A 27,459-nucleotide genomic window follows, 5' to 3' on the forward strand; every position below is an offset into this window, starting at 1 on the left:
TCCCCAAATGAGTCACTTCCAGCTTTAAAGGACCATTCAAGGCACACAGACATTTGAGAGCAGTTAGGGGTAGCTCTAGGAGGCTGCACCCCAAGCCAGTATTGCAATGAAGGTGACTTTGTCCACAAATGTCTCTCCTCTTCCATCTGTGTAGAACTTGAAAAGGACAGCCCCCTTCTTCCTGCATTTTAGTAAATTCATGATTAACAAGAAATCGTAGACAAAAAGAACCACAAAGGAGTATGGATAAGATAAGCCTTGGGGAAAATATCTGCATCTTTGTGAATTATCCTTAATGGAGCTTCTTGACATAACCTGGCTGACTTCAAGTAAAGAAACAGAAGAGAAACAACAAAATGACAGAAATGACTGGGGAAGTTGGGGGTGAGGGAGCCAAGTCTGGGAGAAAAGTTTTCACTTTGCCGAGGCCAGCAGGCTATCAAAATATAAAATCGAAACGTTCAGAACTCAATCAAAAAAGAACCACCATAAACAGTAAAATGGGAGCAAACCAAAATGGTTGACAGCAAGTCTTCAGCAGAGGCTCTGAAGGGTCTCCAGCACTTGTCTCTGATGTCCCAGACTGTGAAAAACATGAGAGTCCAAGCTGTGCTGCTGCTTCATTGACCATCTCTGCTTACAAGGCATCCTCTTGTGGATACAACTTGTGCAGAGTGGTCCTGAGCTGCTGTGCCCACCTCTGACCCATGATCTGGGGCGAGACCACCACTGCATGAGGTTGCCCCAGCACTACCTGGGGAACTCTGGCAGCACCAGCCCACCCAGGGGTTACCTGTCCAGAGGGGTTTTAAACACCTTCTTCTAGAGCCATGGCAATACAGGACAACTTCTGGAGGATCACTGAATCATGCTCTTAAAAAAGTGTAATAAACTGATGGCAACTAACCAACTGCAGGGTTTAACACCCAATTCTGTGGGCTCTACTCCAGCATGCTGGCTGGACCAGAAGACTCCTACTATTCTTTATATTTATAGAAGAACCGTTTTCTTGGGGCAGAAATTCACTTGGCATAAGGTGTGAAAGCTCCCCTAATAGAAATCAAGCAATGGCACTTTGAATCTATTACCAACCCACCACGTTTCAAGCTGCTCAAGTTGTCTCTCTTTCAAGCAAGCTGTCTTCTGGTATTCTTAGGAAATGCAAACAGCTACTTTTGCAATCATTTACCTTATTTTTAATTTCCGTTTCCCATCAAATCCCACCCACTCCATCTCCTTTAAATAATTAATCATTTTAAATTATTTTGGACTGATCTAATCATCCTTATTGGTGCCAGAAATGGCTAATATTGCTTTGCCCAAGCCTTGTCCTACCTCACAAAACCTCAGCACACAAAACATGCGAGTGACTCACAAGCCCTTTAACACCTCTCACTTGTCCTCTGAGTCCGACTGCAGAAAGTTAGAGCCGTGTGGTTAAACCTAACACGCAAGAAACAGATGCTGATGCTGATTTAAGAAGCTGACAGAAATATCTCAATGTTAGCTTTAAAATAGCTAACTTAAATAAAAAATCCTCTACATGGAGACGTGCGGTCTGTGCGATAAGTATCTGTTAACCTCAGAATTAGCAAGCTACAAGTCAGGGTCCTGCTGCATTGAAAGTGTGCTGCAAACTCTGCTGGACTTATTTGATGAACAGACTTTAATTGATTTCACTGCAACAAATATAATGATGGTTTGGAAGCAGGGAAAGTGTTTCAGCAGGTATCTTTGTAGGAACGGGTGGGGATTTCTGTCTGGTGACTGGATTTAGGGAACAAAAAATACAGGAGACCCTCTCAACACCAGCCTGCCAGGTCACTCGGGCTTATATACACCATTACCTGAGGTCTGAGCTCACTGCAGCTAAAGCCTGCTGTAGTGCAGTGGCTCTTCAGCCCCCCCACCAGAGATTCACTGCTGGCTCTGCCTGTGACCCCATCTCTCATTGGGACCCCCATTTCTGCAACACCACGTCAGTCATGTTTGTGAGTCCATTCGGGACCTCCTTTTCCAAGTTTACTTCCCTCAGCAACCAAACCCGAGGACACCCTAAGTCACCATCCTTCAGCCCACCTCTGTCCCGGAGCAATGAGGAACTCATTTACCTCCCCAGCAACACAGCAAAACTTCACAGTGAACCAGGAGCACTTAGCCACTGATCACCCTAAAGGGCAGCACCAACCCAGAGGGACTTCACCTACAGAGAGGCGGTCTGGATCCACGGTGACATGCAGATGTCTGAATATTTTCTAGCAGGCATTTAGATAAATAGCAGTCCCAGTTCCATATATAACACAGTGTGGGTGATGGAGGGGCGGGCTGACAACCGCTTTTCTGAGTCTCATTTCTTGGGACCCCCTGAAAAACGAACCCAAAGGCCCAGCAGTCAGGAGCCCTCGGTTCGCACTCCCTCCTGGCTGCCTGCCGGTGCAGAGACCTCCCTGGCAGTGCAGCCCTTGCCCTGACCAGCCCCAAGCAAAGTCCAGTTCCCACAGGAGCTGTGGGTTTTTGGTCTCCTGCTCAGCTTGCATGTGGAAGACTTGCCTTTGGTGCCGTGGCTGCATCAGCAGAGGGAGATAAGTTGTTTGCTCTGAGCATCTGCAGCAGGTGCCTAGCCGTCACCTTTCTCCACTGTTAAACTCCGACATCTAAATAGTTTAGTATTAAATAATTACAAGAAAATCGAGCATGTACAAAGCCTCCTTCACAAGCAGCTCTCAAAAGGACACTAAATAGCGAGTCATGACATGCCTGGGAGATAAATACATATTTTAGAGAGCAGGAAATTGATATAATGGTACCTACAGCATTAACACGAACAAGTACACCAGCACTTGCTTCCAGAAGGAGTAGTATTTAAGAGCTACTCTTCCTTCTGCTAGCAATGAAGATATTTGCTTCAAATTCCCCCTTTCTCTACTGGCATACCCCATGGGAATTGCCATCTCTGGTAACCACTGCCGGCATCCACCGCAGACACTTCAGATGGAAACCAAGGCACAGCTTATGAGGCACTCAGATCTCATGCGAGGCCAGGACTTTGGGAGATGAGTTACAAGGGAATGTCCGTGCAATCCTGGCATGACCAGAGAAACTGGAACATCCTTCTGTCACCCCTCAGTGCTCTAGATCATGGGAGATGTAAGTAGAAAGAAAAATAAATAAATAACATGCAGAAAGATAACGCAGCGGAGGGGATGTTTCACATGGGCCTGTCATTGCACAACAGCTCGGTCCTGCAGCACCACCTGTGAAAGCTCATGCAGAGCTGTGACCTTTCAGTGTCCGCTGTGACACTTAAATAACAGATCTGCCATCCGGGGGATCTGCTATTAGGGCTGGTGTCCTGGCTGCAGATTTGTTCTCCTGTAAACTGGCACATCTGCCTAGCTTACAGCGCTGAGATTTTGATGCTACGTGGTGGAGTTAATTTTAACCCCTCACTTTTCTGGTATGTTCTGCAAACTAAACCATAAGAAACAACGTGATTCTAAGGGGAACTCCAGTCATCACTATCTCAACAATTACCAAAAAAAAAAAAAAAGAGTAGGCACTTCGTAGCGGAAGTGTAGTGATTCAGAAAAGTGGCATCACTGCGAGGCAGCCGGATGCCCAGAGCCACGTCCAGCAGGGCAGGGGCACTGCTGTCTTCTAATGGAGAAACCCCACTCCACCGCTCCCTTCACGCTTCAGTTCACACAACGTCTCTTTCTGCAGTGAAGTGGGGTTTGCTTTCTGATATCGCGTGCCACCTGGAAGATAAACTTTGGGAGTTCCTAAAAATAAATGTCAAGCCAGTGTTTAGAAGTCCTAAAAATAAGTATCAAGCAAATGCCGTGGGGAAACACAGTGAACCCAAGTAATCTATCAACACACACTCAGACAAAAACGGTAAAAAAGTAACTTTACTAGATCAGGTTGCTATTAATATAAACCACTTCCCTTCACCACTGAATTACAGAAATAAAAAGAAGAAGTAACTAATCTCATAAAATAAACATCATGCAAAACCCAAGACTAAACTGTCAAGTGAAAATCTGTGACTAAATCTCTCACTCACTGGCCAGCCGTACGCATACTTTGGTAGAACAATACTTTAAACAAAGGCTTTTAAGGATTGTAATCATAACTAGTCATCAGGAGAGGCAGACTCATGTGTGCGTACAGCAAATCAACATAAAGGTCTTTCATTAAAGTTGGCATTGCGTAGCTTTGGGTTCTCTTCAATCCCCACAGAAATGCAAATAAACCCGCGACAGCTCCTCTGGAGCTGGTGGTGTCAGATTGGGGATGAGCGTGGCTCGCTTCTCCCTCACTGCCAGGAGATGCATATTCATGTAGCATCGCCATAAACCTTAATTATCATTTTACAAAAGTATAAATTAGCCTGTGAGGCCACAACCAGAATGCAGAGCTCCTGCACTATGACGCATATGCTTTCCTTTCCATCCAGTCCCATTAACCCCATTCATTGAGCTCACTGCCATCGAGAGCACTGATCCCAGGTACTTACGGGCTCGCCATTGAGGAAGATCTGGTCAGGTAATCCCAGAGGAACAGACACTCGAATCTGGCACGTGCCCTTACACCCAAACAGGGTATTTCACCTGATTACACGGCCGAACACAAATTTGGCAGGAAGACAACCCAGGAGCCTACATGAAGGCTTAAGCCCAAAACAGGAAATGGAAGCGTTATCATGAGAGCAAAAGGGCAGGAAGTAACACTTACTTGCTTGGCAGGGGCGGGGAAGGGACTTTAAAGAAGAAATGTATTACTACTTTCAGCTGATTTACTGAACAAAAATGCAAACAATATAGAGTAAGATTAGATGCACCACCCTTTCCTCATTGGTGGCAGAGCTATTAAAAACATGTCATTGTTTTCTCAAGGTACAGGTTCATTCTCTGAGAAAAGAAAGAAAAGAAAAAAAAAAAAAGAAAAAGAAAAAGAAAAAGAAAAAGAAAAAGAAAAAGAAAAAGAAAAAGAAAAAGAAAAAGAAAAAGAAAAAAGGAGAAAAGAAAAAGAGTCAAAAATGGGACAAAATTTGCTCCACTGGATATGTAAGCACTGCGTGCCCTCCTCTCAGCAGTGGCTGGGAGAACTGTTTTGGACCTGCTAGTTGGGCTTTCCATCACCACAATCTCCATCACCACAGAGTGCCTGCAAGAAGCCCTTGGGAGGTTGCAGGCCTTCATCTCCATCCTGCCAGGAGCTGCCCACCAATGTTTTTGCCTGTGTCTGCAGCGAGACAGCCCTGCAGGAGCTTCCACCCCCCTGGCTATCTCTGCAGTCCCCAGTTTGCTTGTTCTGCAGCTCTGTTAACTGGGCAATGCCAGCTAGCTTGGTGAGACATCAACCAGCACAGGTTGAAACTGAAGGAATAGTAATTGAAAATACTGCAGCAAAAAGAAAAGTATTTTAGGTCCTGGGAAGTCTAGCTTGTACTTGAGCACCACCTCTCCTAGGGTAAACCTGCAGCGGTTTTGATGGGCTGCCTCTCAGAGGTGGCAGGTCTTTAAGGCAGATCCTTCTTCTTGGCTTCCTTTTCGTCCATATTCCTTGCTTTGGCAAACTGGTAAACACAGATACCCTGCAAACACTCTCTAGCCTTCCCAGCATGGCCTCGGGCTATGGGTGCCTTCTGGCCCAAGCAGATTAACAGCAGAGGGAGAACGAGTGCAAGGCAAAGGGCAGGGAGAGCTGGACGGGCCCTGCTGTGTGCGTGTTGCAGGTAGAAGAAGCTGGGGTTTTCTCCCCATTCCCACATGAATTTCTGCTTTTTGTCAGCGGGCTCACGCGCTCTCTTAACGTGTGTAAATACGTCAGCTGCTATCTGTGATTACACAAACACACAGAGTGCAAACACAAAAGGCAAACAACTGCAGAACACGAGCACTGGATACCCAGGGCTCCCACCTGCTCCTCCTTAGCCCAGGTCAACACAAGCAACTGGAGAGCACAAAGAAAAGAAGACAAAGGAGATATGGGTGAGCCAGAAGACATCAGAAGAGAAGTATTTCTTCAGCTAAGACAGAAGTTGGTTATTGCCATTCATAAGGGGATTAACACCGTCCTGTACCTCGGTATCACTTGTTAACCTACATTCTATGATTCTGTGATTGCTCAAGAAAATAATTCTCCCGTGGGGCTACTCGATGTGTTGGCAGCTCAGATCCCACAGAGCCACAGAGACCAGTCCCCAGGAGATGACAAATCCCTCACGTCCCGGCAGTGGTCTCAGAGGGCCACACATGGGTGAATAACCTGAGATCCCTGCCTAACACAGCAGGAGCAGAGGGATCTGGCAGATAGGCTGAACTGGGCAAGATCCCCCAGAACCATAAATGCTTCTGTGCAGTTCTGCCTGAACAGAGGAGCCAAGTGCTTTTATGTTCATTGCTTTCCCATTATAAAAGATTGCTTTCATTGTCCACCTGGAAGAGATGTGGAGAGACATCACCCAGCTAAAACACAGGTGAAAATGTGCTCAGTCTCACCATGGCTATTGCACTGCACGTTGAAAGGCAGCTTCACATCCCTCTGCAGTAAATCTCTGTATCACTGGGAGGGTGTTGGTTTTCAACTGAAGGGGGAAGGTTGCAACCCAAAAGGAAAAAGAGTTTTCACTAACATACAAGAAGAGATTTTTACAGCTGTTTTTTTGCTAGTGGTAGTGATGTGTTTGTTTTTTTTTTTTTGTCTTTTCTCTGTCCTCTCCTCTCCTCTCCCCTTTCCTCTCCTCTCTTTTTCTGGTTAACAAAACATTTTATTATCACTTTCACTGAGATTTCAATTTGGCTGCCATATTTACCTGATACTTTGCCTTTCTCCTTTGAGATCTGTCTGGTTTCTGAGCACTTCTGTCCCATTCAGAAACTCCTGCTTTTCATCAATTTAAAACTTGGCTTCACTTGGAGTCAATTGGCACTTCTTCTGTACAGCTCATACATTGCTCAGACTATTACTGCTGAGTTTGTGTAAACAGCACTTTACTGCCTGAATTAGAAAAGAATGACAGGAGCCTCGTGAGGTCCAACAAGGAGAAGCCCAGCGCCCTGCACCTGGGCAGGAACAACCCCAGGCACCAGGACGTGCTGGGCCACCCAGCTGGAGAGCAGCTCTGCAAAGAGGACCCAGGGGTCCTGGCTGGCACCAAGATGAATGTGAGTCAGCAACGTGCCCTTGCTGCTAAGCAGGCTGATGGGATTCTTGGCTGCACGAGGCAAGGTACTGCTGGCAGGTTAAGAGGAACCTGGGCATACTGGACAGAGCCCAATGGAGGGCAGCCAAGGTGCTGGAGGGACTGGAGCACCTCTCCTGTGAGGGGAGGCTGAGGGGGCTGGGGGTGGTCGGGCTGGAGAAGAGAAGGCTGGGGGGGCATCTTGTCCACGTCTGTAAATACACTGGGAGGGTGCAAAGAGGACAGAGCCAGGCTCTTCGGTGAAGGAACTGAGGCTGTGGGCTCAAACTGGAACACATCTAAACACCAGGAAGCACTTCTTTACTGTGAGGGTGATGGAGCACTGGTACAGGTTGCCTGAGTACGTTGTGGAGCCTCCTCCTTAGAGATCTCCAAAAGCCACCCAGACGTGGTCCTGTGCAGCCTGCTCTGGGTGGCTCTGCTGGAGCAGGGGTTGGGCCAGGTGCCCTCCAGAGAGCCCTGCCAACCTCAGCCATGCCGTGGCTCTGTGATTCTGACACAACCTAAAAGATGCATCTCCAAATAAATTATGGCCTCAAACTGCTAATTCAATTGTCCAGACTGGCCACATTGGCTCCATTCTACTAGGCAGATGGGTGCAGGATGATGGACCAAGGAAAGGTCTGAGCAGAATTTTTATTTCTCTTTAATGTGTTTGGGATAGATGCGGTCACTGATTTTTAGGGAAGAAGACAGCACTTAGTTGTCAGAATAGTTTTCCTGCTGAGCCAGGTGGAAATCGCATGCAATACAATAACATCAGCTAGCTCCTGACCTAGAATAATCCACTTTCAAAGATTTGGTTGTCCTGACCACAAGCATCATTGAGCACACCTGGAAATTCCCAGCCCTCCCCAGCTTCTGCCGGTGCCGAGCGTGCCCAAAGCACAGCCAGGAGCAGGGCACTGTGGACAGCTCCAAAGTCACGCCAGGAAACAATGACAGCGAGCAGGACAAAGCCCAGCTCTGCCCCTCAGTGCCCTGTCATAAGGCAAATGAATTGCACTAAGCACTACAGCATGCATTCCAGCAGAAGTGCCTCTAATCACCCGTCTGCATTGCTAAAATGCCTCGGACTAGAAAGAGTGCTTAGAAGGAAACGGCGCTCGGGGACGAATGGCAAATAGGACCCGGCAGCTGATTTCCATCCGGTCCTCACGAAGGACTGGATGCTGGATAAACAGATTATTTCAGTCATGTGTTGAGACCTGGGTGAGAAGAGCAGGATTCCTCAACGCAGAAGCAAGGCTTTAGCTGCAGCTATGTGAATATTCCCACAGGCTTTTGAGCGGCACGTCTGCTGGCTTTTGTATTCTGAGGATGGCTAAATACTGCGTGCGCTTCCTTCTGGAGGGCTCCCTTCCCAAACACAATGGCATGTGACAATAATGTTATGTATTTTCAGTTCTTGGAGCTACAGTCTGCATACAGAAAGGTGAGTGTCTCAGCCTCAAAATGACTCACAGCCAAACGAGAAACCCAGCTCGATTTTTAAGAATGAAAAGAAGACGCACCGTGGGCTATATTACGCTCGGCTGTATACTCACGAAAGCCTAGTACAGTTGTAACCATCTAAAAGCTATTTGAAGGCAGACACGATGAAAATATTTGTTCTTAATAAACGCATATTTCACACCTTCCAAAGAACTTTTCATACATATATATGTCTTGTTTTTAATTCAGTGTTACTCCAATAAGGCAGCTCATTATCATGCAAAAAATTCAGAAGCTGCATATGGCAATGCCATTTCGTTTAATAAGTTCATCATTAAGAAATCTGAAAGCTCACGCTGAAATTCCACACCCAAATTTCATAAACTACAAGAAAATTGCATTAATATATGTAGAGATGATAAATAGCAGCAGATAAAATATGCAGCAATACACTCAGATTTGCAAAACTAATTTTACAGCTGCTAATAGGTTTTGAATGTGACATTTCCTCATACACTGAGATGTGCAACTGCTAAACGTGCTGATGAGACAAAAAAAAATCCTTGTCCTCAAAAAGTTTAACCCTGTATGTTAACAAATGCTATTAATCTCTAAAATCTCTATTTTCACAATCGTCACTCATTTTGAAGAACCAGAAGAGATACTAAAGAGAATAGAAGATACTTCTTTAGTATTATAGGGGTTAAAATGTGCAATGAAGCAAGGTCTTAACTTCTATTGTGACAGCAAAACAATTATTACTGCAGTGAGCATTTTTATGAATGAAAGCCTTCTCAAGACTACTAGCTTAGGATGTAATCCCATCACTGAGGCCAAGGAACTTTGGCCATGGACTCAGAAGGGACAAGACCTAGCCCTTGATAATGATCCATCCAAGCAGGGATAGGATAGGATAGGATAGGATAGGATAGGATAGGATAGGATAGGAAAGGGAAACAACAAAAATAAACAACATATATCCAATCTTTTAAAGGACCTGAGTTACATGAGATTTGTGGACCCGTATTTTTTCTTTCTGGGACAACCCTGACTCATTCACGCAGTGCCCTTTTCTAAGATAATTTCATCTCCTCCTCTGCAGAAGAAACAGTCAGGACTCACCTGCTCACAAGGGGCCTGATGAGAACACCTTGGGTATTGCTTGAAGGAAATAACCACATTGCAGAGAATTAACTCTGTGGCTGCCTTCAATTTTCTTCTCTATAAACGGTGATGAGCAATGGGCAGTACGCCCAGACCCCACGTTAAGCAGCATGGAACAAGTTATAGACCAGATGGAGAGAAATAAACTGCCACTTCATACACAGGATATCTATAGTGCTTTTTTGCTTGAGTCAGCTAATTGCACATCCGCAAATCAGCACATTTATAACAAATGGAGCGTTATGATATCATGAGAAATTTATTTAATATGATCAAAGTTTGCCAGAAAAAAAAATTCCCTTAAAGTATGAAAGTACTTAAGAGTCCTGAGTGCCTGGGACATTTTACAGTCCTTATTAAACAAACATTTCTACGTCGTTTCATGCCTGCCAGCGGTGCAGAGGACCGTGTCTTGTACCCCTCCCAGGTCAGCAGCCTCCCTGCAGCCACCAGCACGGGCATCTCCCCGCTGCAGGCAGGAGGCAGCTCCATGCTCACAGCCCGCCACGCCAGCCAGAGCTGCTCCAGCAGCAAAGCCCCTGCTCCCATCAGCAGCCTCACACGAGGCCCAGCACCTCCTGCTTTTTCCAAACAGAGCCTGGGAATTGAAGAGCATAGATGATTTTAAACCCTGATCTGTCCTGCAGATTTCAAGAGGTGTACTCGGCTTTTCCATTTAACGTTTTTATGTTAAAGCAAAGCAATGGCTTCACTCTAAAGAGCCATTAGCAATAGTTTGAGTGTTGATGTAAACTTACTCAAGGTGTCAGTTGAAAAACATTCCCATATTTATGTCACCAAGCATATGTTATCTCCCAACATTGGCTCCACGGCAGATGTTTTCACTTTCAGCTTGCATTATTCCTTTTACTTTAGTTAACAGGTTAATTACAAGTGTTTTCAGCAGCTGTAAGCAGCGGTCATGTGAACTGCATACATTATTTTTCATAGCTCCTAACCCATGGGGAAGGCATATCAATTCCTGCGTTTGGGATTTCAAGAAGAAAATACCAGCTTTACAATAGTCTCAAAGAGATGAGCAGCTTCTTGCTCAAAATCTCCATTTGCTCCTTTCCAGTACTAACCTTAGTAGAGTCCTGAAGGTGGAAAGGGCACGTGCAGCATCGTCACGTCAGCCCACCAAATCTTTCATTGCTACGTAACGCACTGCAGAGCAGAGGCACAGGGAAGCTCTCTACTCCAACAACAGCAGAGCATCCATATTCCTCCCACCTTTTGCATCTCTTGCAGTAGCTCTTACAATAATCCCTTATTTAACAGTACACTGAGCTAGTTTTGCATGACCTGCTCCATCCTTCCCGAAGCTGATGGAAAAACTCCCGTTAGCAATTTCAGCTGAAGCAGAAACATCCTTTTTATCATCTGTGTCACTGGTCAAGCAGTAAAACAAGGTAAATGATACTGGACTGCTGAAGCCTCGCCTTAAATCCAATGCTCACACTGATACTGATGGGCAACGCAAGTGGCCTCAACGTTTTTGGATGTGCTTCAGCTAGGAAGAACGACAGATTACACCTGGGCACCAACAAAGTCTGTCAAACTGAGTCATGGGGTGTATTTAGACTAACAATCTTCATTTAGAGGGACAGCGCACATTACCTCACCATTTGTAGCTTTCCTACTGGGAAACGTACAGCCATCTTCAAGCTGGGTGTAAACCAACACCCAGTGTAAGTCAACTGTACTCACCGATCTCTGTATTACATGCTGGAATTAGATGTGTTTTATTTACTAAATTTCACAATAAGAACCATTTTCAGATTACTTTTAGTGAAAAACACAAGGAGAGATAGCAAATGGAGATGTGCTATAAGCGAATCCCTTGACCAAAACTACTGACAGTACTTGACAAGAACAAAAACGATCCTGGTAGCCCTCCCCCCAAGCCCTTCCCTCCTTCCATTATTTCTTGGCCCAGATTTGTCCCCATTGCCTGGCAGATAAAAATATTTGATGAGTGCCAAAACTGAAACAGGATCCCTGTGCACATTTGCTCACCAGACTTCTTTGCATGCGATGTTTGGGATTTTGCAAGATGACTATCTATTTTTCTAAATCAAAGCCGCACGCTGTTTGCAATGCACAAGGCACCAAAGAGGACATCAGGGACTATTCCAGTAATGGCAGAAGTATTCCTGTTTTCCCATGATTTGTACCCTTCTTCCCCAAAAACCACCCTCACCTCATGTCACCATGGATGTTTATATGTAATAGTACCCAGGACTAAACTTCTAGCAAAAGCACTTCAGGCAGGAAATTTAAGCATTTTGGCCACAGGTACCCTGTTGCTCATTTCATTAAATCTGATGAAAGTAATCCGCTGTAACAACAGAACCTAAAGGCACGGAAAGGATGGAAAGCTATCATAAAGGATGCATCTGGACCAAGAAGAATGATCATCATTAATCTTGCAGGCTTCGGAGCTGTCATGAAATTCCCTGTGAAGAAGTTCCTATGGCTTGTGACAACTTTTACAAACCAGAGTTGACCAAGATCCTTCCACAGTTCTCACAAGTTGAGCTAAAAAGTGACGAGGTCAGTGCTCTGTAAACTTTTCTGAATGCACACCTCTATCTCTAAAAATTTCTGAGCATGCCCCACCAATATATATTTATTTATAAACTACATACGTGTACTATCGAAGTTCAAGTATTTACTTCCCATACCCCAGTGGACTGTCTTGTGCAGCCCCTTGGGTGCCCATACCCTACTTGGGAGACATCTGTCATCGTCTAGGGCAATGAACGCAGACCCTATACCTGAGGCCCTAGAGGAAACGGGTCCAGCAAAATGCCAGTTTGGTGAAGGAGCATCCTTCATTTCTACTGAGCTACAGTGTCCAGCAGAGTGAAATGCATCAGGACCAGAACATTCCTGAGGAAAAAAATAATCAAGGACGTAAGGCAAAGCAATTTTCAGTTAAATTTTCAAAATTGCACACTAGGAATTTAAAAGTCCTTCTGCCAATGTGGAAAACTATCATGATTTAAAAGAAGGGGGACGAAACGAGTCTTCCTCAAGTAAACTTTGATTAAGAAGAATAAAAAAACAAAATCACCTCTGAATAGCCATGAGAAATGAAAGACTCGGCTACTCTGTGGTGCTGAGCTGTAAAGAAGACCATATAAATTCCTTCGACTTCAAATCCACACTGGGTAAATTGCAGCAAACACAGCTACAAACCATCAGGGTGAAAGTTCCTCACAGCTCCTACGTTCCCTGCCCTGTCCCCTCCTTCCTACCAGGAATTACAGGCTTATTTCAAATGTATAACTTTATAGGTCTCTGGTATTTTTTACTGCCTGAAACACATAGCTTGTTTGTCAGCACTTCAGACAGACTTGTCAGAAGATAACCTCTCCCACTCAGAGTTTACGATAAAAGTTTAGCCCTTGAGCCATTATAGGGACAGGGGTGTTACCCAGCCCGTGATGCTGAGATGTGCCTTTCACAATAACACGCTGCTTTTATTATAGCAGCACGGAAATGTTCAGAGCTGTTCCTTTGCATAACTGACACAGTGTTGTGAAAAAAAAAGAAAAAGAAAAAAAAAAAAAAGAGAACTGAAAATCACTCGCAAGTCAACAAACTGCAAAAAGGAGAGGTGAAAGCAGAGAATGAGGAAAGTTACTGCAGCACTTTGCTTTGCTGGTAGGGCCTCTTGGAGCATGACCGACCCCCAAAGCCCCACCACCTCCCCAGGTAACACCTTCAGGAGGGCTCAAAGGAGGTGGCCGGGGGTCCCTAGGATGTCGCAAGGTGCCACCCACACCACGGCTTCCCGGTGGCAGTGGCAGGGAAGGCAGCCCAGCCTCTGTGCTACCAGCCACGGGTGGGATCAAAAGGCACATTCCTCTTCGAGGTGCAGCAGTCATCATCCCAACCCCAACGGAGATGTGGAAATCAGCACCCAAAGCTCTATTATGATTAATTTGTTAATTAAAAAAAAAAGACTTTTGAAGCTCCATGAATGCAGACCCTGGCAGAAGCCTGGTGATCTCGCAGCAGGGTGTCTCGGTGACCTCCCGGTGGGTTTGTCCCCAGCAGGGCAGTGTCACGGCGCTGTTTGCTCGGCTGAAACCAGGTCCCCCAAGTGCACGCAGCGTACAGATCAGGCAGGGCCCAAGTCGCCTCTTGGGCTGTGTGTTTGGTTTAGGCAGTTACAGCTTAATGGATAAAACACTGACCTCCGGGACCCCTTTTCAGATCCAGCCTGCGTGCCTGTAGCAGGCGGAGGATCTGGGTTAGGGAGCATTAGTTTCAAAGAACCATTTCTCTGAGTGCTGTCTGCATGCTTGCCATGAGCCTTTTCTCTGCAATATTCCTGCTTTTCTTGCCTGTCTCATCTCTTTCTGCTTGGGATGACTGGCTTCCAACACCCAGACAATGGACCTTATTTACTTAACAATGCAACCACAGCTGGACATCAGACCGTGGATTTGGGGAGCGCTCCTGTGAAATACGTGATGTGTGAAAACAAAACTCCCCCGCTCACTGAGGATTTTGTAGGCTGGGCAGGGAACTGTTTCCAGCTTCCAGCCTGGTGTTACACAACTCATGGTCTCTTTGTTGTTTTCTTTTTTCCCATCCCTGCCCCATGCCTTTTCTGGACGGAGGCGTTTGGCTCCTCAGGACTACAGGGAATTTCCAAATGCCACTGTGTCACCTCCAGCTTTCTTCTGTGCCTTCTTGACTGTCACCTGTACAGCGCTGCTGGTCACTTAGTGACCAAAGAACACATACTGAGAATATTATTAAAAAGACAGAGAAGGAAAAGTCTGTTTCATGGGCATTTAAACAACTCTTCCTTGCTCCCTCAGGATGAAAGGAAAATAGAAAAAAAAAAACAACAGCTATTGATTGGTGTGCCATGTGCCTCACTGCTCCGTCTCTCACTTTCACTGCCATTTAGAGTTAAGTTCACACCATTTTAAAAATGAAAACAAGAATAAAGCCTGCTGCTACCCCTCTGACAACAGCAAAATTAGGCTCATGCAGTGGTACGTGCACACACACAGCACGTGGGACCTGGGGGGAGTCCCCCCATATGGGCCATGGAACCAGAGAGCCAAGCAAACAGGGCTGGCTGAGCGGTAGGAATATGAGGGGAGGATTGCAGATCTAGATTATCCTTCATCTCCTTCATCTGTACGTTAATAAACATTCACAATTATAGCATCCCCTTCAGATGTCACAAATAAGCACCATCGCTTACATTTTGACATAACGTGGCTTGAGGTGAGGCTGGCTTCCAGGTACCAGACAAGCATTAGTGATCCTCAAGCAAAACTGTGGCTGTTTATAACTGTGATGCTCTAACGAGCACCCAGCTCATTATAACGAAGGTAACACTGCACAGCGAAGTGTGCCCTGAGATGCACTGTGTGGAGCAGTGTGAGAGCCTGTGCTGCAGGCAGAGGGCAAGGCTGCCGTGCCTCCTGCTGCGAGGGGCACCAGCAAATAACCAGGGTCCAGCCAGCGTGGGCAGCGCTGCTAACTTCAGGGTGAGCTGCAGAGACTGATGCTTCCAAAACAGCATAGCTCCCCAGCTCAATCCTAAATGTACTGCCCAACTCAGCTGGGCACAAGGAGCATCGCTTGATCAAGAGCCAAAGCAGCCCATGGGCTTTTATTGTAACCAAGACACTGTGAACAAAAATATTTATGCAAACTAAGAAACTGGCTATCCTCCTGTACATCCTTCATATAAGGTATGTCCTTCATGTAAGCTTTGTGCACAACAGCCCCAAATTATTTTAGTCCTTTCATTTACAGTGTTTGTGTGCACACGAAAGGATGTTCTTACTGTGAAAAAAATGATGAAATAATATACCTTATTTTTTCCATTTATATTCAACAGGAAGTAGAAAACTTAATTGAAATAGGCATCAATAGATAGTTCTGTATTGCAGTAAGAAAGACAAATTAAGCCCAGTTCAGTTGGTTGTCCATTTTTTTAGTGGCAAAACTGGGACTTCTAAAGAAAATCCAAAGAAGACTTGGCACTTGGTATCCTCGTAAGTCTGAACTTCTGTATAGGAGCAACGTTTATGTTGGAAGTGTGGGAAGTGTGTTGTGTGGTTTAATGCCAGCCTACTGAAGAGCAGCCTGCAGGTCACAGATCAGCTGCAGCTAATTTGGCAGAAGCAGCACTGTCTCTTCTGAGAAGGGCAGCATAAATCTGCAAATGCAGCTTCTGTCTGGGGGAATAAACAGCTTTAATTTTCTGTAGAATGGCAGTCACTGAACAAACATTAAAAAAAAAAAACAAAAAACAGCAAACCCAAACATGGCAGCAAAGCACAGCTCCTCCAACAAACGGGAAACTTCCCCTCTGCAGGACCTTCAGCTCCCAGTGCCAGCACACGTAAACTGTGAGGAGCTTTTCCCCACTAGTAAAAAAAAAAAAAAAAAAAGCATCTTTCAGCGTCTTGCAGGGGTGTTCAGGATCTGGTTTCCTTTCCCAGATAACCCTGGGAGAGACAAAGCACATTGCCCAGGACAGGCTAGAGGAGGGCTGACAAATTATTAGCCTTTGTGCTCTCCACGTGCTTCAGGTTTGCTCCAGGGTAGGGGTGAATGAGCGTATCATCTACAAGAAGCTACCTGCACCCACCCTGACTTATGTGGGTGCACATGTTATTGTAGGGATGGGGAAAAGGGACAGGAGAAAGGAAGTACAAGTGGTTGTGCCAAATCTAATGAGCACATATAACACAGAACCCAGACCCAAGCCATGCACTGTCATTCTTCAAAGTGCTTTTCTTTAAGGAAGGAGCATGGTTGTGGCCTCCTGTTGACTGCTGGCCCTCTCCTTCCATGGGAACAGCTAGTGAGCTTAAATACCACACAGTAGCTCATGCCTGGGTTAGCTCATTTGACTATTACTTACCCCAAGGAAAAACCCTGCAGCTCTGAAATCGGAGAATTTCCACCGAAGACTCACCAACTACTTACCAACCAAAACCCAAAATGACAGAAATCAAAAATACCCACATGCTAACACCAGTGTCTAGTTAAAATAACTTTCAGTCTGTTTCCATAATGGCACAGGCAACTGCTGTTAGCAAGACGTGTAGGGCATGGAGAGAGGCAATCAAAGACATTGTCAGGAAAACGAACGGGATGAGCTGTAAATAGCAATCACATCTTTCAGACATTCAAGACAGGCACCACTGGTTTCTTGGTCTTAAATGGAAGATTTAGCATCATGGAAATTATGCTAAATTCTACTTAAAAACAAATCAGAAAAGGCAAAACCAAACTGTTCCCTTCAGTAGAGAACACAAATGAGGAAGATGATGGCAATTTCGTCTTGCATCAGCTAACAGAAAACGTCTCTAAGGGACAGCACTGTATTTTTCTACCTTCATAAGCTTCTACAGCTTACAACACTGTTATCATGTAAACTGTGCCTGGGAACATACATTTGGGGGTTTGTGTTTGCAGCTCAGGCAGAGGGCTGAACAGGCTGTATTTGTATTTCCCTTTGTGCAGGCGGCAAAAATATCCCACTCCGAAAATCAGCGTTTGTAGGTTGCCAGAGCATAAGACAAACTTGAACAAATAAATCAAGTCGAACAAAAGGACTTCTTCTTCACACGGCTGATGGCCCAGGTTCCTCCACAGACAAAGCGGCTGCTTGACCCAGTGCTCTAATTAGGGGGGCAGCGATGTTGACATTTGTGTTGCACGAAGCAGACATGCTAACAGCCAGAGGGAAAGCTGTCAGTGCCTCGAAAGATCACAGCACCCGTGGCGGTGCGCGACACAGCCTCGAAATATTCAAATGATCAATGCAATGCTTAGCTCCTTTTACTGATAACAAGAAACAAACCTCAAATCAGAAAAAAAAATAAAAATAAAAAGCCAACCTCAGTCAGTGCTAATGCTGAAAGATTAACAGACAATTTTTCGGTTTTATCTGCCAAGCATGGTATTTCCTTCCAGATTGTATGTAATCCAGTTTTGCCACAAAGAAATGCAAGCAGTTTATACTCTCTCTGGGTTTTTCATTTATTATTAAAATAATAACAATCACCAGAGACCGTGGTTCATACATTTGTACGTGTCAAGTTCACCTAAGCATGAAAACAGACACCTCTTTTCATTTATAAATACACGAAGTGAGTTTTAATTTTACTGTGAGCCATTTCATCATATTCCCACGACGTGATGAACTGCACCATTGCTACAGACAGGCACTTCACGTTTTACAGATCAAAATCCCTGCAGTAAATCCTCTCTTCCCCGCTCCAAAGTACCCTACAACTGCTGAGAGCCCTTAACGCTCTGCCTCAATTAGCTCCAGGCCCCTCTCAGATTTGTTCCCAACCAGGGGATGTTCTCAAGCCCGCTTTTACCCAAGGCAAAGCAGAAGGTTAAGGACAGCAGTGACAGGGTGCCATACTGAGGTCCAAGACCCAGGCTCTTCATTCCTGCCCCTGGCATCCCGAGGGAAGAAGCCCTGCAAGCCCAGCGCAGGAGGATGCTCAACCCCACTCATCACACCCCACAACAGGCTGCTCGACACAACCCATCCCGGGCACTTCCCGAGCCTGGTTTGTAATTAATTTCTGTGAGTGGGTAATTGAATCATTAAGCTGAATTAGAGAATATGATAATATGCAAAACTACGGTGCTATCTATTTTGCTTACCCATAGCAGCAAACACCTCCTGTTCTTTTGCTGATGGTTTTAATCTGTTTCCCCACTTTTTCAGACTGTAGCACTTTCCTTTGCATGGCTTCCCACATGGGCAGCACCGCTCTGAGAAGACTGCTGAGGGGAGGCACGTGAAGCTCATCTGCCACCCATATGGAGCTCCACACAGCACACGGATAGATGTATATGAAGGGTAATGAGATAATCTTAAAACATGTTATGGTGAGGGGATCTGTGATCCTGTAAATGTACTGTCAATCAGGAAACGCCCCCCCGAGCAGACACAAGGGTTTGGGTTGGTTCAGTGCACTATAACCTGTACCTTGTTAGTTGATGACCAAGTAATACTTCTTGATTCTATGAAATATCAAGCCTGAAATCACACTCAGGTGTAAGGAAGATAAGGAAGCAGGGCCATGGTGCAATACATCCGTGCAGGGAGGGGAAGTTAAGTCTGTGTCATTCATTCGACTGCCCAAGTGCTGCGATGCCTTATCGATCTGCAGAGTAACTGTAAGCAGCCACAGAAAGCCATTTCCATGCCAGGACAGTGCCTTCCAGCAGCACTTCTGCTGTTTAAAATACCTTGGGGAAAAAGACGGAGGAACGCAAAGGAAGGATGGAGATTCAAATTTGTTTTACACTGACAGAAATCCATTGATCTTACAGGAGGTCTTTTTCTCATTTCCATCAGCACTTTGCAAGGACTTACCCTTCCGTTCCCTACAATTCTCTGCTCCAAAAAATAGCATTTGAGCATAAATTTGGGTGCAACAGGCAGTTTCCACGAACATCAGAGGAAAATGTAGAAACACATGTGGAGCAACAAGACCATGGCCACAGCGGATGGTTTGCAGTTAGTACTGCATGAGAGAAGGAGCTAAGCCACGTAGCTACATTGGCATTAAAGCATAGCTACTGTTTTCCCTAAGAAATTACCCAAGAAGGACGAATCCAGAAATGCAAAGCTCCCACTGCTGTCCTTGGAGCCACTCATCTCCTGCTTGCAGAGAAAGGTCTGCCGGTACACTGAGGACAACTCTTTGGAGAAGGGGCTGAAAGCAACAACAGGTTTTGCTCTAACAGAGAGATTTTTGAGGAAGGTTGCAAGTGAACACTGTAATACAGAAACTAAGGATGGTGTAAACCCATTCTCTGAGAATTTCCAAGGAGCGCTCTGGGAGAGGACAGAGCTGGCCCATATAACACTATCACACACACTTCAGCTAGGACATTTAAGTGAAAACACCTCATTCTTGCCACTTGTTTTACAATTTCAAGAGTCTCAAGTTGCAGCAGGGGAGGTTTAGATTGGCTATTAGGAAGAGTATTTTATTTGGATGTTAGGAAGAGGGTGGCCAAGCACTGGAACAGGCTGCCCCGGGAAGGGTGGAGTCCCCATGCCCAGAAGTATTTAGGAGATGTGTGGATGTGGGGACACGGCTTAGCAATGGGACTCAGTAGGTCAGCTTGAAGGATGGACTGGATGATCTTGAAGGTCTTCTCCAACCTAAATGATCCTATGATTTAGACCACATTACAATGGCATTCAAAATCCCAAACTCACCAGGCACACTTCACCAGTCAGACCTGCCGCAGCCCAGAGGCTGCCTCTGCCTTTCTGTCACACACAGCACCAGCAGGAAGGCAGCTGTGTCACGGCAGGCTCCGAGCTACCAGAGAAACAAGCTGTATTTGTCCTAGAACACTTTCAACCCTGGTGGAACCAGAACATATCAGGTAAAACAAAATGAATGCTATTTCCCAGTATTGCTGCTGGCACTTGCACAAGCCAAGTGGTGTAAGTTGGCATCTGATGTGATGGTGCTTTACACCATGCCTGCAGGGACAAACCTCCACCTGGAAGGGAACAGGGAGGAGCCAGCCTTTTATTGACAGGAGCCCCAAATGACTTCAATATCCGAGTGAGAGCGTTTTGTAAATTCATTGTCCGCATTTGTACTCCCTCTCCTCTTCATCTGCTAATCACGCGACTGGCACATGGTTTGCAGGCACTGCTATAAGCCATTTATTTCTCCAGACAATAGGAGGGAGCAGGAGGCTCCTCCAGAGCCAATACTGCTGCTGCTTTTAAGCGTGGCTAAACGCAGGCGCCGAAGACCATGGCAGCTGGCACTCTCAGCCACGGGGCCTGCTGCGAATTACTGTTAACAAACACATTTGGTTTCATTAAGTCTTTCTTCTTCTTCCAAGTGTTACAGTCGTGGTTTCTGGAGTAAGCACAGAGGCTGTTTAGAAACATCCTGGGAACGAGCGCTCATGGAGCCCTTGCAAGGTTCACCTCCACGCTGCTGGGTTACCACTGCCCCAGGGATGGGTTTGCAGCCTGTAGGGTATCAGCCTCAACCCCACAGTCCCAGCTGCTTCATCCAGGGGTTCCCCCTTCCCTGTGAACAATTACACCCTCACACCCACTAGAAGGGCTCATCCAGGGCTGTCACCTGCTGGAGCAGAGCCACCAGCACTTGGGACTGTGCAGAAGAGGGAGTGGTGCCACCAGACAGGGCTCAGAGTGGGAGAGCAAGGCATAGGCTGGGTTTTCAGGAGGCCTCCAAGACCAGCAGTAAATTTTGTACGTGCTGCTGATCTTGCTGTGCCAAGTAGAGATGTTGCTTCACAGCTGCTGAGGCTGTCAGCCTACTGCTCTGCAAAGGGATCATCAGCTCCTTGTGTTGTCCTCCTGAAATTCCAGGCTTGGCTCACACCAAGTTTCATTAAGGATTGGAACATATTTTTTTTTTTTTCTAAAAAAGGAAAAGAAAATACTGAATAATAACACTTCAGATTAACCTACAGAAGACAAGATTGTGTTGTTGGACCAAAAACTATAAGGTATCCATAAAGCCTCAAGAGGTACAGAGCTGGGTACCAATGTGATGTGTTAGAGGAAAACATGTAATTTCAGGTCCTCCTGTTATGGAGCTGAATTAGATTACCTGCTGCTGATGCCCTTATTGCACTGATGCTGGGCGTGGAGGGATGGTTGCCAAACGGAAATCTGTGCAGCCTTGGGAACAGGCTGATGTTCCCCTACCCAGGAATCACATCGTAGATGCTCACAGCAGATGGAAATTGATGGCTGTAATCTCCACGAGGAGGATGCTGGCTGCACTACGGCACCCCTGCTGCCCACCCCACGCGGCATGCCCATCAATCTGACGCGTGTTATTAGCACAATTCAAGGTTGCAGACCATTGCTGGAGAAAGAAACATAAAAAATCCACAGCGAGCAAGTGCTGAGGGAAGCAGAGAAAGAGGAAGGCAATTTTCATCAGCTCACTGGGTGAAGATATGCCCCCTGAGCAGCTCTCAAGCTAGCAGACGGGTGCCAGAGGGGCTCACGCACGTTTCTGTTCCTATAGCTACACGGAGCGGTTCTCTGCTTGCCTGGTCACAGCATCAGCCTGGCTGGTTTGTACAGCATTGGGCTGCATAAAGGGAAAAAAAATAAAGTAAAAACGGCATTCAGCGTAGCAGCAAAGGTATATTTAGCAGAGTTGTGTTCCCACTGCAATACCGTGGATAAAGCAGCTGGGTGAGGTACTGGCGTTACGAGGGGTGCTGCATGGTGCTACGCAGGGCACGCTGCAAATGTGCCTCACGGCCAGCACTGCCTGCTCAGGGGATTCGGGGCTGGCTCCGTCTCCCTGACTTTCTGGGAAAGACAGAATCAGGGCAGCTAACTTCTCACCATGTGCTGCCCCTGCTGCCAGCAGATTTCTAGCACGTGCACAGCCGCAGCAGCAGCCAGATTTTGACTCCCCCTGTACTTCCATGGGTAAATAACCTAGCACACATCGAGATAAATTCATCTTGGGCGTAACCCCAGGAATGTCATTTTACTAAGAACAGAAATTAAGTGGGCCACAAGAGAGAAGAAACCATGTTTCCAGGGGGAAAAAAATCAGATGCATTTCCTTGACAATTAAGAGCTACTGACATTTTCAAAGGAAAGAAATGTTGGGAGCATCCCACTAAATTCGAGTTTAAGAAAAAACAGAATATTGATTTTAGAGCCTAATTTTCAAATGCTAGTGATGTTCTTCTGATGCATAATTCACAAAGATAACCCCAGGCCAGACTAGGTGGAGACTAGCTGAATGATTTCATTGAAGCAGATAGAGCGAGCACCAGTTTGAAAGCTGGCCCTACAAATCTCCTCTGAGTCAGTAACAGATCAGTGGTATAATAAGGAAACATTTTTTTTTAAATATCCACCATGGTTGATAAAGCTACAGTTCTGAAACAGCTCTGATGACACACAATATGATAGAAAGCAGCACCTATGATACACCACGATTTACACAGATGTCCCTATTAGAACATGAGTTACTTTTTTTAGATACTTTCATCCTTTAATTACCTACAGGACACCTGCAATTCTTAAATTAGAAACAAACATGGAAAAAAAAATCACTCAGAAGCCCGTAATAAGAGACACAGCTATGTCTGTGTTCTTTCCTCTCAGTGTTGGTAGAAACTACTGCAGTGTTCCTTCCATTATACGAATTCATTTTGTCTTTTCCACCAAGCCTAGCAGTCGTGGCATGTTCTACTTTCAACAACTTGTTCTGAAAGGCTGTTTCACTTTTAAAGAAGAATACAACAGGATTAGAGAAGGCTGAGGTGGCTTTTCATGAGCACTGCTTTGTAGTGAAAATCTGTCCTCCAATTTCATTGAGGTGCTGTGATTGAACCCCTTCCAGTGTCACCCTCTCTTCATCCACTCCCACAAACGGGGCTGCAGGATCTTGCTTTCCGTATTTAGAGCCAGGTGTATTGTCAAACTCCAAATATCTAATTTTTCTTAACCTAGAGAAAGGAGGCTCACCTTAACACTCCCTACAATAACCCTAAAGGGGGTTGTAGCAGGGTGTTGGTCTCCTCTCCCAAGCACCAAGCAATAGGACAAGAAGTGGCCTCTGGTGGCACCAGGGGAGGTTCAGGTTGGGTATCAGTAAGAACTTCTTCACTGAAAGGGTTGCAAGGCACTGGAACAGGCTGCCCAGGGAAGTGGCTGAGTCACCATCCCTGGAGGCATTCAGAAGACGTGCAGATGTGGTGCATAGGGATATAGTTTAGTGGCAGACTTGGCGGTTAACGCTTGGACTAGATGATCTTGGAGGTCTTTTCCAACCTAAAGGACTCTATGACTCAGCCTCCAGATTTCAATTCAGATTTGGCAGCTTGCTAAGGTCCAAAGGCTGTTCAGCACACTGTATTGCTTGGGAATTATTTGTCTATTCATAGCACATCATCTACATTTCCTGGAGGTTGGGCTGTGTTTTTTTATTATTATTATTATTATTAATTTAGAAATGTTGTTTTAGGCACAGTAGAGACTGTAACAAAACATTCAACATATTTTGAAAAATGCAACAGCTAGATGACAATGCTATTGTTAATGCGTAGATACAAGACTGCAGCATGACTGGATCATCCCACCTGAATATATAAGAATTAAAACTTGAACTGCCTTTTCCTCTTCTTAAGAAAACAACGGTGGCGGGCAGGTGGGAGAAACAAACGCAGGAAGCCTAAAAGCTCCCAATATTTGGCTCAGACTACACCTTGATTCATTCTGTTAGAGCAGTTTGTACCCCTTCCCCGTGACAACCTCATCTCACAGGAGCTGGACCTACTCGCTCTCTGCCCCTCTGTTCGCACTGCAGGCAGGCTGGGCTGGCACCGTGCCTCTTGGGCAGCAGCAGTCCTGGCCTCCCGGGTTTGCGACCAAACTCATCAGAGGAGGGAGAGACCAGGGTCAGTGAGATCTGGCTCCCCCCTGCACTCACACCCACTTTTTTTCTTATTTGAGCCATAGTTTTGGTTTCATGGTGTCAGACCGAAGGTGAATTTCAGGACAGGATGAAACAGGTGTGTAACTTCTGATCTATCGTGGTGATCTCAGGTGTGAGCAACCATCCTCTCAATCTGATGGTGAGCTCTCTCCAGCAACAGACATCCCTTCCTGCATCAGGGGCATCTCTGAGGATCTCCCACGATACCCCCATCTGCACCTTTTCCTTTGCCCATCTCAGACATTCACTTCACAGTGACACCACACATCCACACCACAGCCAGCGTCCGAACCTGCACCCCGCTCACAGTACAAAGGCCTTCCCCTCTTCCCTAAGCCAAGGGATATTGACGGTTTCCATCAAGGAAAGTTTAAATAAAATTTTTAGATGTGAAAGTGAGAAATGGAAGGCTGAGAAAGAGAAACTTAACAATACAGCATTGTTGTGAGGTGTGTAGACTAACCCCAAACTGATAAAGATCTGTTGTTGTAAGAGGTTACGAACCCTCCCTACAGAGAAGGAAGTAAAACTTTACCTGATGCTACAAAACCCCATTCTCCCCCCAAGCAATCTTGGCCTTTCCACACATCAGGGCCTTTCTCTGTGGCCTTCTCTGCCACTCTGTGGGTGGGTTTACCCCAGCACTGCCATGTCCCAAGGCAGCAGGGGCTCCACTGCCAGCCGTCTCTTTCTAGACGTGAAGCCTTTCCAGGTGCCTGAGGACCTCCTGGAGCATTTCCTTTGGATCTGGTGTAGTTAAGAACAAACTACTGTCCTACACAGCCTCATTTTTCCAGTTTTGTTTCAATTAAGTTGGGATCATCCTTATGACACTCCCAGAGTATCTTCCAAAAAGAGGGAAGGGAACTGAGAGGAGGATCTTTCCCCTCTCCCAAACATGCACACAAGTCACCGTCCATCTGACACAACCTCCTCTGGGGACACAGTACCGGAGTGCTGTTAATGACTTGCCTCTTGGCTGAGGTGCCGCAGTCTTTGCTTGGGAAGAGCAGGTCAAAGAGGCACGGGAGGAAACGCATGTGGTTTGTGGTACTTCTCAGTCCATTTATCTAACTGATAGGTGGGTTGGGTTTCTTTGCTTTGCTTTGTTTTGTTTTTGCTTTAACGAGCCTCTCCTGTCACACCACCAGCTCTGCAGTAAGTCTTCCCACACACAAAGCCCAAACTTTCCATTGCTCGGAGACATCAGGCTCCGCTGCTGGATGCTGCGTGCAGGTCCTGCCAGCTGGTGACACCTTGGTGCAGACCTTGAAGCAGTACCCACTCCAATCCTCATTAAAAGGATGTTTTCGGTAACATTTCGGTACCTCATTTATAGGTAGTGTTCACGGAAGTGTTTGGAGACCCCACTTTTCTAGATGTACAAGCGCGTAACAGTGACAGTCTTTGCCTTAAGGGCTAGTTGGGATGTGGGAGACAACCAGAGGTGAAACTCTGTTTGAAGCCAGAATCAGAACCAGGAGATCCAGACTACCAAAGCTTGGATGCAGGATGTTTCTTCCTCTTCTGACCTTTTTCAAACACACCACAATGTTTATATGAAACCTCACCCCAAGCCCTAGGCATATGGCAGAAGAAGAAGGGGAGAGAGAAATACCAATAACGGGAGGTGACTACAATCCCCGAGTCATTCAGAGCACAAATTTCCACCATCTGCATACTGTATGTCCTCACAATGCACCTCCACAAAAAAGCAAAGCATTTTTTAACAATGCTGAGGATTAAACCCCAGTCAAATCTGACAAATAAAAGCTCATTCAGGAACCCTGATTTATTTCTTAGGGATTGATGACACTTGAAAGCAGAACAAACCACTGCGCTACAATAAACAACTGGAAGGAGAAATCAACACGTAATGGTAATTTATTTCTCTTGCTGAACAGCAACACCAAGAGATTGAACTATTTTGGATCAACCCAATCAAAACCATCATCTGGGGCCATAACCAACATTTTGTTCGAATTAAACTACAAACACGAAACACTGCCTTCCAAGCAGGGATGCTTTAAAACTGCTTTTCTAATAAAAGTGAGGGCTAGTTTCATAAGGTGACTTGGGAGTGTGATTTCTCAAGCCCTGGGAAAACTGCCTGGGGTGTGCACCACAGATCTGTGTCCTGGCCACCTCTCATCCCTGGCAGAAGGCATCGTGGCAGCAGCTCTGAGCCTCCCTCACCCCTGCCACACACACGCTTATCCCCCCGTGCACCTGCAAAAGCAGTAAGCACACACACTGATTTGTATCACTGATATTAATTATGATTTCAATCAGGAAAATTAATTAATAGTGGGCTTCCTGTGCTATCTATTTCCAGTCTGGTTTGCATTTGAGGTTTTTTGTTTTGTTTTGTTTTTAAGATGTTTTCCCAAAGGAATCTCTTACTGGTTGAAAGAAACTTGGTGCTATCTCAGGTGATGAGCAGAATGCATTATTTGGCATCTAAATGCAGTAAGTAATTACACGGATTAAACACACCTTTATTCAAAACTTTAATTTTTACATTAACTTAGGGAAAAGCCAGTGGTGTGCATTTAGCAGATCTTTCTTTTTCTGGTTTTGATTTGCCATCCTGCGCAGCGATATAAACTTGAATTTCAATTCACAGCATACAAAAATAAGCTTACATAACTGCCTTACTGCATTCCAAAAATTAACTTTAAAAATATTACAAAATAGAGATTAAATATCATCTGCCATCACACTGAGCCGACAGACTAAGCCTGGTCTCCTCCTCAGCTTTAGAGCTAGCAGGTCTCCTTGATTACATTTTTATTCATAATTAGAACAGCAGGGGGAGGAGAAGGGAGGAAAAAAAAAAACTTTCTGCTTTCTCCATTTAGTTTCCAAATTTTAAATTCACATTATTCAACCAATGCAGGTGAGCTAACAGCAGTGAATACAACCCTCTCTGTACTTCTGCAGGAAGGAGCACTGGTGGCTTAGCACTTATATACAAACTGCCTTCAGGCAGGAGCATTGGCTAAAAAAAATCTTACATGAAAGTAGATCTTGACAATTCTCTTTAAAAGATATAAAACAAAAAATAAGTGCACACTTTCATGCAGCCAAGCAAAGTGCTGTGACACACAATGACAAAGATTTTGACACTAAAAAAATAAAATG

General features: G+C 45.5%; 1 protein-coding gene across 1 annotated transcript in view; it reads right to left on the reverse strand.

The window, feature by feature from the left end:
- EVL (Enah/Vasp-like) overlaps positions 1-4,676 on the reverse strand; it is a 75,318-nt gene extending 70,642 nt beyond the window's left edge. The window contains exon 1 of the mRNA XM_082761225.1: positions 4,520-4,676. Within this exon, the coding sequence (XP_082617351.1) occupies positions 4,520-4,530 (11 nt within the window). The 5' untranslated portion in view covers positions 4,531-4,676. The remainder of the gene's footprint in view (positions 1-4,519) is intronic.
- Between the last annotated feature and the right edge of the window lie 22,783 nt (positions 4,677-27,459).

The sequence above is a fragment of the Aythya marila genome, assembly GCF_965140915.1.
Source record: "Aythya marila genome assembly, chromosome: 5".
Lineage (NCBI taxonomy): Eukaryota > Metazoa > Chordata > Aves > Anseriformes > Anatidae > Aythya > Aythya marila.